The sequence below is a fragment of the Apaloderma vittatum genome, unplaced genomic scaffold, assembly GCF_000703405.1.
Source record: "Apaloderma vittatum isolate BGI_N311 unplaced genomic scaffold, ASM70340v1 scaffold6433, whole genome shotgun sequence".
Taxonomy (NCBI): Eukaryota; Metazoa; Chordata; class Aves; order Trogoniformes; family Trogonidae; genus Apaloderma; species Apaloderma vittatum.
In genome coordinates, this window is record NW_009707488.1 from 25,572 (window position 1) to 36,157 (window position 10,586).

At 44.8% G+C, this 10,586-nt stretch overlaps 1 protein-coding gene across 1 annotated transcript in view; it reads left to right on the top strand.

Annotated features, from left to right (window-relative positions):
- Positions 1-4,478: 4,478 nt before the first annotated feature.
- LOC104271526 (calcium/calmodulin-dependent protein kinase type 1D) overlaps positions 4,479-10,586 on the top strand; it is a gene marked incomplete at its 5' end in the record, with an annotated part of 85,142 nt that continues 79,034 nt past the window's right edge. Inside the window, one exon of the mRNA XM_009866215.1 lies at positions 4,479-4,553. Coding sequence (XP_009864517.1) covers positions 4,479-4,553 — 75 coding nt within the window. The remainder of the gene's footprint in view (positions 4,554-10,586) is intronic.

Here is a 10,586-nt window from a genome sequence, read left to right on the forward strand (position 1 = left end):
TGAGGGTGTTGGAGATGCACCTGGGGTTTGCCGGGAGGCAGGGAGAGCATCAGGAAAATAGCAAGTGGGATAACGGGGAGGTTAAAAGGGTGGTAAGGGAGATTTCCTTAGCTGAATATTTCCTTGTTCATAACAATTTACATAATCTGATCTAATTTGTTTTAACTAAGCCTACATTTTGATGTTGACTTTCAGGGTTGGTTTTTTTTTTTCCCTTGGAAACAATTTATGGGAACTGCTGTCACCCCGGTCCCCGTCCATGCCACCTCTGCTGCAGCCATAGTGTTGAACCGTTACGTACATGCGTCTCCAGAGAAGGGCAACGAAGCTAGTGAAGGGTCTAGAGCACAAGACTTGTGAGGAGTGGCTGGGGGAACTCGTGTTGTTCAGCCTGGAGAAAAGGAGGCTGAGGGGAGACGTTATCGCTGTCTACAACTACGTGAAAGGAGGCTGTAGAGATGTGGGGATTGGTCTGTTTAACCAAGTAACAAGTGATAGGACAAGAGGAAATAGCCTCAAGTTGAGCCAAGGGAAGTTCAGGCTGGATATTAGGAAGAATTTCTTTACTGAAAGGGTTACCAGGCATTGGCACGGGTTGCCCAGGACAGTGGTGGAGTCCCCGTCCCTGGAGGTTTTTAAGAGTCGAGCAGACAGAGTCCTTAAGGACATGGTTTAGTCTAGGACTTGTCAGTGTTAGGTTAATGATTGGACTCGATGCTCTTAAAGGTCTTTTCCAATCTGGGCAATTTTGTGATTCTGTACCACATCATCGATGCATTGCTTTGCACAGAGTTAACCCAGTGCAGTTTTATTTATTGCAGTGTGGGAGCCACATGATGGGAAGGGGTTAGAATAGACAGGGACAGCAGAGGGAAGAAAAAGGTTGTGGAGAAGTGGGATTAAGATGCTTTCACCAAGATGGGAAGGAAAAGGGATTGGAATAATGTGACCCATTGGTTAAGGTGATACTCTGAGGTCTGGGGATCTGGTTTCTTGGAATACAGAAAAACTTCCAGCTTTTCTGCACACTGCTTCCCTTTTTGTAAAATGAGAGCAGTACCTTCTAAAAAATACAAATCCTGGCAGGTCTTGAGAAGATCAGATAGTCCAGCGAATATTTCTGCTAAACGAGATCACCAGTGGGGCTGCATGGAGGCTTTTGGAGGCTTAGTGGAATGAATCCTCTGAACCTTTGAGATTCACTCGTCGCTTCTAGAGGGGGATAAAAGCGGAGTTAATTAAGCCGTTTCCAAATCCCTCCTGATCCATGACTGTCAAGTAGCTGCTCTTGCACAGGGCTTTCCTTGGCTCTCAATGTACCCAAGCACCTGTGCAAGCCAGAGGTGTCCGTCTGGCTCTTACCCACACGTCTGGCTCTGCCGATCTGCTCACAGAGGAGTGGGACAAACTTGTCCCAGATCCCGTTGACCTTTGTGGTATTGACAAAACACTATGACGGTGCTACACCTGATGCCCCAAACCCCAGGATGTTATGGTAATGAGCAGCATTCAGCCTTGAAGGGTTGATTACTGTGTCTCAGGTCTGAGGGTGACTGGAGCAGGTGGCTGCTGCTGGCTGCAGTGACCTCTGCTGGGAAGCCCACAGCTGCTCTGGTCCAGCTTCTGCAACACAACCCACACCTTGATCTCAACTGCAGGTTTTTCCACAAGTGATTTAAATTGATTTATTTATTTTTTAAATTATGAATTCCGTTTTCCTTTAAATATGTTGTCAATTGAGAGTCCATCTGAGTAGAGACATCCTGCGCAGGACAAGCCGCATCCTCTGCAGGCGTCTGATGTGCATTTCACCAGGAGTATTAAGCGTTGTGTGACTGCATGACTAAGGCCTTGCTGGTCTTGGGGAGGCTGAGAGAAAGTAGAAGAAAATGCCTCCTTCCCATCTCAGCAAGTTTCCTAAGTGCAGCTGCCACCAGCAGTTAGGGCGGCTGGTGTGCACAGGCATCACCTCCCAAAGCGACATCTTCCAAATGCCCTCATCCCTATGGGCGCAGCTCCCTTTGTACTTTGGGGGTGGTTCAGCTTTTTCTGCTGCCGCCTTCTAGATTTGCTGTGTCCCTGACTGCCGTGTGCTCATGTCCTGCATCTGATTTCAAAGAGAGGCAGATTGGTTCAATACAGAGGACACTACAGTGGTAGGACCTTTTCTTCCTGCTTTATTTTAGAACTGAACAAGTTTATCTGCCTCCAGAGAGCCCGTTTGGCTTGCAAATTAGAAAGGGGAGAGGGTGTTGCAGCAACTCTCAGTATGCGGCGTTGCACGTCTGATGAGCTCTTGTCTGGCTTCTGCCTCCCCAGCTGTTCGTGTTTGTGGGTAACCCACTGGTTAGCCATGTGTGTGACAGTTAGGTGCTGCTGGCAGCTCTCAGGAGGGGTTGGATTGGTTTGGAGAAGCTCTGAGGTTGTCCAAAAACAGAAATGCAAAACATTAATATGTGCATGGGTAAAACCGTATGGCAGATGAAGCTGGAGGCTTTAAACAGATGATGCTATAGTGGTTTGTTTGTATTAAAACTGCCCACTTCATCATCGTGATATGAGGCACACAACATCACATGAATGTGCATGTGCACAAAGGAAAATGTGTAAATCGTAGAATCATGGAATCACAGAATCGTAGAATGATTTGGGTTGGAAGGGCCTTTCAAGATCATCTCCTCCTGCCATGGGCAAGAACATCTTCCACTTGACCAGGTTGCTCAGAGGCCCATAACCTGGCCTTGAAAACTTTGCGGGAGAGGGCTTCCACAGCTTCTCTGGGCAACCTGTTCTAGTGCCTCACTATCCTCACAGTAAAGAATTTCTTCCTAGTATCTAATCTAAATCGTCCCTCTTTCAGTTTGAAATTGTTGTCCCTCATCCTATTACTGCACTCCTTGATAGTGAGTATATGTATAATAATTTCCGTTAAAAGTGACTTGAAATGTCATCTGGGATCCTAATGTACCTTTGACTTACAGCTGACAAGGCACAGCTGCCCTTGCATTAACTGCAACCTTTAAGGGCCCAGGCATATCTGCACAGCAAAATAAAGGCTAAAAAACATATTCTCTGTAAAGACAAATTGGCAATATGTTGGTTTCATGTTGTCAATATTGATAATTTATGATGCAATCTACTTGGAAATTTTGCTAAAATACCATGGGATTTTCCAGATACTTATGTATAGTGAGGACCCTACTCATGTATTTGTTGCTCTGACATCCTGTAGTGCATTATATTTGCGTTTGCTTATTGTTGATGTTAAATTTCCTGTATGTGGAAATCGCTGTATAAATGAAGCTCTTGATGTCTGATTATGGGCATAAATTCAGGTCAGTAATAATCTTTCCAGTGAAATTAGAGGAAATGGGATTACTCTGCGTTCTTACGGGAAAGATCCTGCCAGGTACAGGGGACCTTCTGCTCTCAGCATCTTCACGCAGATGCTAGGGCACTTGGGACTGTTGAGGATGAGGTCTGGACACATGATTAAGCCTCTTAATTAAGCTATTTGGGCCTTGAAACTTGCAGAGAGTTTTACATTTTCTGATGAAGCACTTTTACTTTCTTTCTGAACGTGTCCATCTGTTGGTTAACGAGTGGTCTCTGCTTAGTGTTTCCCAGCTTTGTCTTGCTCTTAAAATAATTGTCTGCAACTGGTATAATTAATATACTGCCCCTGGATTGCAGTGGTATTCTCTTTAGGGTTTGCACAAGTTAAATGTATCCTTTGGAAGTTATTTGTAAGCATTTAAGGAGCAAACCCAGAGAGGCATTGCGCTAGTAGTTAATTTGGAGTATGCTTGCAGAGATGATTTTTCTCTTTAAAGCTTGTATGTTTGTAGAGATGAATTTTCTCTTTAAAGTCAGCATTTTGACAAGAGGCTTAGTGGGAATGATCTGTAGGAATGGTGAGGGTGTAGAAAACCCCTGAAGATGCTTGGAGACGTTGCAGAGAAGGAGCACGGTGCTAAATAACACCGCAGGGAAATTCAAGCCTCCAGAGCAAGTGTGACATGGGAGCAAGGCGAATTTGGTGGGAAGGAGCGTGGGTTTGTTCTGTGGCTGCTGCCTACCTGTGCCAGCTTCTGTTGGGGGGGCAAATCCCTGCCTTCTCCCTGCCAGCCCCCACCTTGCCTTGTCACTGCCTCGCACCCTCCTTTGCTGCTGTCCTGAGACATCAGCCTCCAACCATCTTCAGTCATCTGGCACGGGAACTGTAAACCTCTAATGTCCCAGATACTTAACCCTTAAGTATTTTGGCTTCAGAAAGGATCGACGGAATTTTCTGCAAGTAATAACAGAATTCTGGGCTGTGAAACAGTCCTGACTGTTTACTTTGGCCAAAATCTTATTTTATGATGTTGAATAAAACACTGACAAGTAGTGTCTAACTAAAAATAGCTTTATGCTTTGCAGCCGCTTAAAAGAATAAACCTCACTATTTCATTTTATCTCGTCTTGTGGTTTTTCAGGATCAAGCATGAAAATATAGTTGCCCTGGAAGACATCTACGAGAGTCCAAACCATTTGTATCTGGTCATGCAATTGTAAGTACTGAGCATAATTAAGTTTTGTGTCAAAATTACCAACTCTTCATTGTTATTTGTTCTTATTTGCTCTGGTTTTGTTCTTGAATCCAAAAAGTGGGATAAATGAGAGATATTTGTCTTGTGTGCTACAATCCACAAAATCCCCAGCAAGTGGTTAAAAATGAATCTCCGGGTGTGATGGACCAGGTTGTTGTGAAATTGGGAACTAAGGTGTTTTCTGAACAGTCTCACCCAAATCAAACCAGAAGAGGAGATGTTAAAGGAATCAGAACGAGATCCATACTTATGCAGTTGCCACAGTTTAGTTCTTCATGGCTCAACGTATACCTGCTCTGTACTGAGCAGGAGGTGACCTGAGACGCCACTGTGTGCATGCATGCAGGGATGCTGAACCTGCAAGAAAGCATCTTCCTTGTCTCAGCAGCAGTTGTGACTGCAGACATGTCTCTCTCACCACAGCCTCTTTTCTTCCCCATTTTCCCCCTCTGAGCCTGAGAAGATCAGGATCCCATCAGTTACCTGATACACTGTGGTTCACCTGGTCCTCCCATCACATCCACTTGGTAGGGAGGAGCGAAGTGGCAGGCAGATACTCCTACTGTGGGTTGTTTCCCCCTCCCTCTGAAATAAGTTAAAAAAACCCCATGATTTGAAGTTAAAATTTCCTCTTAACAGGTCTAGTCTCCCTCTTTCTCAATTACAAGGTCACCTCAAACTGGAGCAAAGCAGACGAATAGGGCAGAGGGATAAGTCACAGCTGGGAAAAGCCCGATGTGCCATAGGGAAGCCTGGAGCATCTGATAGAGGCAGCTCTGGTGTTAAATACCTCACGGGAAGCCTCTGGGGACTATGATGGTCCCTTGTCTGTTGGAAACATTCAGCTATGGAGATGTTGTTAGAAGCTGTTCTGCTGGCAGTGTGGGAAGAATAGTGCCCCGTGCCTTTCTAATCTGTTTTTGTAGCCCTACATTTCACCCCAGAGTGCTGCAAAAGCGCTCACACAGAACATCAGTGTCATAGAAATGCCAACAAGCCAGCTGGGTTGTGGGAAGTATCAATTTCATGATGAGTCGATTTGCAAATCCTTCTTTTTGTTTAATCTCTTTAGAAAAAAAATGAAATCAATATTGCTCCTACTTGTTATTAGCTTGTTTAATGCAGTGGAACCCTCACTCTTCTAAATTTCTTACACCCAGATCATTGGGTTATCTGAAATGTAGGACTGTAATCATAGGTGGCATTGAATATATATTAGTATAAATATCTACTTGCTGACAATTCAACACTTACTAGGGAATTATCCTTTCTATTATAGCTGTATTTGTAAACCCAGACAACTAATTTCCCAGGCTTTAGCTGTTCCAGAGAGACACAGCTTCATCGGTGCCCACTGGGCTGAGATGCCCAGCTGAAGTCAGCCGCCATCAGCAGCATTTGGGGTGGCAACTCTGAGCTCTCCCCAGACCCAAGGAAGAGCTGCGCCTTGTGCTATGAGGTAGACCAAGATATCCTCCCATACTGTGATTGGTTTTGGGGCCCTCATGACAAGAAAGTCGTTGAGGTGCTGGAACGTGTCCAGAGAAAGGCAACGAAGCTGGTGAAGGGTCTGGAGAACAAGTCTTATGAGGAGCAGCTGAGGGAGCTGGGGTTGTTCAGCCTGGAGAAGAGAAGGCAGAGGAGAGACCATTTCACTCTGTACAACTATCTGAAACGCAGCTGTAGCAAGGTGGGAATCGGTCTCTTCTCCCATGTAACAAGCAATAGGACAATAGGGAACAGGCTCAAGTTGTACCCGGGGAGGTTTAGATTGCATATTAGGAAAAATTTCTTCCCAAAGATGGTTGTCAAGCACTGGAACAGATTGCCAAGGGGCAGATTGCCCCGGGGAAGTGGTGGAGTCACCATCACTGGAGGTACTGAAAAGACATGTAGATGAGGTGCTTAGTGACATGGTTTATTGGTGAAGCTGGTATTGCTAAGCTAAGAGTTGGGCTTGATGATCTTAAAGGACTTTTCCAACATAAAGGACTCTACAGTTCTATAATCCTGCATACAAATGCATTGAACCGAATCTGCCAGGGAGCAGGATTGATGCTTTTTATCATTCCTATTAAGACAAAGCAGGAAAAATCCTTTAAAACTACCGAATTGTTTTATTTGAATATGTGCACACTCTTGAACGCGATCAAATGACAGCACTGTAACAAACTCCCACTCACACAGAGAGTCCGTGTGACAAACCTCATGTGCGTGCATGCTCTTAATCTGCCTCAGCTATGGGGTACAACATGTTAGCTTAAGCTCATTTTATTAAAGTCATTTGATGTTGTGCCAAGCCATTGCTGTTAGCCCTCCTTGCTGCTGCAGATCAGGAAAGACCATTTTTTCCTCTGCACAGAGTATTTTCAGGGAAAGTCCTGTGAGGAGAGGCTAAGGGAGCTGGGGAGGAGAGGCTGGAGAAGAGGAGGCTCAGGGGGGACCTTATCACTCTCTACAACTCCCTGCAGGGAGGGTGCAGTCAGGTGGGGTCGTACTCTTCTCCTGGGCAACCAGTGACAGGACGAGAGGGCCCGGCCTGAAACTGCGTCAGGGAAGGTTTAGGCTGGGTCTCAGGCAGCCCTTCCTCACGGAGAGGGTGCTCAGGCACTGGGATGGTCTGCCCAGGGAAGTGGTGGAGTCACCGTCCCTGGAGGGGTTTAAGGAGAGGCTGGATGTGGCACTTAGTGGCCTGGTCTGGCCCATTGGGGGGTGGTGGGGGCTAGGCTGGACTTGATGATCTCAGAGGGCTTTTCAGCTTCAGCAGTTCTGTGATTCTGTGCAAAGGGTTGTCTTATCCCAAGGTGGAAAGGACAAGAGGGCCAACTACTCACCTTACTTAATTACTCACATTACTTAATGTAATGTGGACATTACATTAAGGATGGTGCAACCTCTGCACTGTTTCTGCATATTCATCGATAGTTGGGATTGGGATTGATTGGCATCAACAATTGGGTGGCAACTCCACAAAGTCCAGAAGACTCAAAATCAATTCTGAATGCCTCCTTTCCTGATTTCTGTCTGGGAGAAGACACGTAATCTCTTGTTTCCAAGGTAACACCAACTTGTTGATACAATAGCTGTGAACCATTGCACAGCATAAGATATGTATTTGTTTACGTCTCTGTCCTATTTATATTAGATTCCTTGTGGGTTTTTTAGCTTTTCATCTTTGGTTACTTCTCCTAAAAAACACAATAGTTGCTTGCTTTTAAAACTGGGATTTGATATGAAGTAGAAGAAGTTCTGGTCAAGCAGTTTTCAGGAAGCAGCATTTAAATTAGAAAATGAGGAGGTAAAATTAGGGCCACTCAAGGATCAGTATCACGGGCACAACAAATATCAAATCCATATGCCCTTCTCTTCTGCCTGGTTCATTGCTTGCTAAGTGGGCACTAACCAGTGTTTCCCAGGGGAGATTTTTTAGTTGCATGGATGGCATTTTCATTACCAGCCTTTAGAGCACTCCTTGCAATACTGTGGAAAATCCACATTACATCTCCTGAGCATCTTGCAGCACCACTGTGGGAGAAGGCTTTTGGAGGTAGACCAAGCCTCCCTGTTTATATTTGCCCTCTGTTACATCTATTTCTACTTGAAAGCCATGCTTGTTAGCAAGCCAGCTTGAAAGATAAATGTTGTACCTCATTTATTCTGTCAAAGATATGGGCAAGCACAGGTGTCAGTGTCTGTGCTGGAGTTGGTAGGAAGGGAGGTGAAGAGGCGACTGTCCATGTTTACTTGGCAATTTATTCCTGCCAGTCCTGGGAGCTCTTCCCAGGGTTATGTAGCTGTTGGTGAATCTGTCCTGTGTATTTCCTGGCACGTTCATGAGGAAATCTGATCTCTGGCATTGGTTTCACCACCTTGTTTTTATATATATTTTATGCAAGCCATCATAAAACTGTTCAAACCGGCACAATCCTCTTAGTGCAAGGTAGACCAGAAGTCCAGCTTGGAGATCCCCAGATCTGACAACTCAGAATTTCACTTACTATCTAAAAGCATTAACCTGTTCCTTAGGAATGGCTGGGCCATTTTTTTCTTTATTTGTTTTCCCCAAATATGAGATGTTCCAACCCAGTTACTGTAAGTTTGGCAAAGTTATGGACAGCTCCATTGCTCCAAGCAGTATTGCTCAGCTTTGGTTTGAGGTGGAGTTATCAGTGCAGCTACAAAGCAGAATACAGATGTAAGATAATCATTGCCTCTCCTATGATTATTCTTGGGTTTTCTATAGTACCATTAAGACCTGCACAGGCAACCAAGACAATCACTAAAATATCCTGGAAGTTTCATTCCTTCTGGATGCGGGCTGGGATTTCCACGGAGGTTATTGTATAAGATGGGATGGGAAAATAGAGTGCTTTCAGAAAGAAAAGTTTTATTAAACTATGTCTTGGTATGATAGTAAACTTTGTTAGTGAGCAGTTGAAGGATTTTTCACTGTTATTGGAGCCACTTGACAAGAATTACCCTACTGTATCTTCTAAGCTATCTGCCTTAGTTCACCCCATCGGTATAGGGAAGTATCTTGATAACCTGTTGTGGTTAGTGTTGTCAGATACTAATATTTCAGCATAATCGGCCTCTTTGGGTATTGGTGATTCATTTTCTGCAGGCTGGAAAAGCGTGCGTAAAAACAGATTTGCATAAACGTCTTTTCCATCTGGGTGTTACGGGACTGTTCGCAAATGCTGCTTCTGTACGTGCTGCCTGGGCAGGTCAGAGCAGATTCCCAAAGCTCAGCTCTGACTTCATCCATATTGTTCACCTGCATCGAAGCGTGAAGCAGCAAAGTTTGGTTCCCTGCAGATTTGTGGGCACCCTGCGCTAGTCAAAGCCACAGGAGCTGGGGCTGTTGCCTCTCTGAAAGGATATGGAGCCTTGTTAAAAATTCATGAAGACATTAATTTCCTTGTTCTCCTTTTTTCATCCATATTTGCTTAAAACACGTAGAAACAATATTTTTTCTACTTCTGCTCTTCCATCACTGTTGCTTAAAGTTCACCCAATGGGTCAGAAGTTGCTCAGAGCGGGCAAACTGGGATGGAGAGCCATTGCCTCACTGCCTTTGGCCAACAGGCTAAAAATAGGACTAAAAGGCACCTCCAGAACTTCTGGAATTTATCTGCTTGTCCCAGGACAGGCTATGCTGCCTGTACTGGCCAATCAGCCACAGCAGATATTTTTCTAACATGTTAAAAATCTCCACCCGCACGCTCCTGAGGGAATCAATGCCATTGCTTAACGTCCTTATGGGTACAGAGCTTTTCCTAAAAACTTAAGTCTTCCAGGCTGCAATTTTAACCTGCTCTGCTGTAAGTCTTATTTCTCTAATTCCTCCTGAAGGTATTGGGTAAAAGTTCAAATGGGAAAAAGTTACAAGAGCAGGCCATGGAAAGGGGGTAGCTAGGTAAGTAAGGATCAAACTTGAACACTCACCTCTGGGTTTCTTTGCACTTTTTTTTAACAGTCAGGAATAGTGCCAAATCCAGAAGAATTCCTATTAATACTAGGATCTAGTTAAAGAAAATGAAAACCCTACTGCCAGTCTGGTGTGGCTTTTTACCTCCTAGGGGGGTCTGTGCTCCTGAAGAGTGGGTCTAATCCTCTCGGTAGGAGGACTCCTTTACCCAGATCCTGTCAGCTGGTGTTTCTAATTCTCCAAGGACACCAGTGTTTCCCCTGCGTGAGGTCTTTTGAAGCTTTAGTATCTCTGCTATGAACAATCTTTCAGGGTGAGTAGCCCTTTAAATCCTTCTCCCTACCTTTGTAAAAAACAAACAAGCAAACAAAAAAGAACAACAGCCCAAACTGAGCCTAAAACTCTGTCCTTGGAGTTTTTCCAGCTTGGCATCTTCACTCTTGCTGAATTATTCAGATGATTTCCATCACAGAAAAGCCAAGATGACAGGGGCCCCTTCCTGCCTGGTGCAAGTCATGCACTGAGGAGAGTTCTTCCCAGAAGTTTGCAGGCTCAACGTCCCA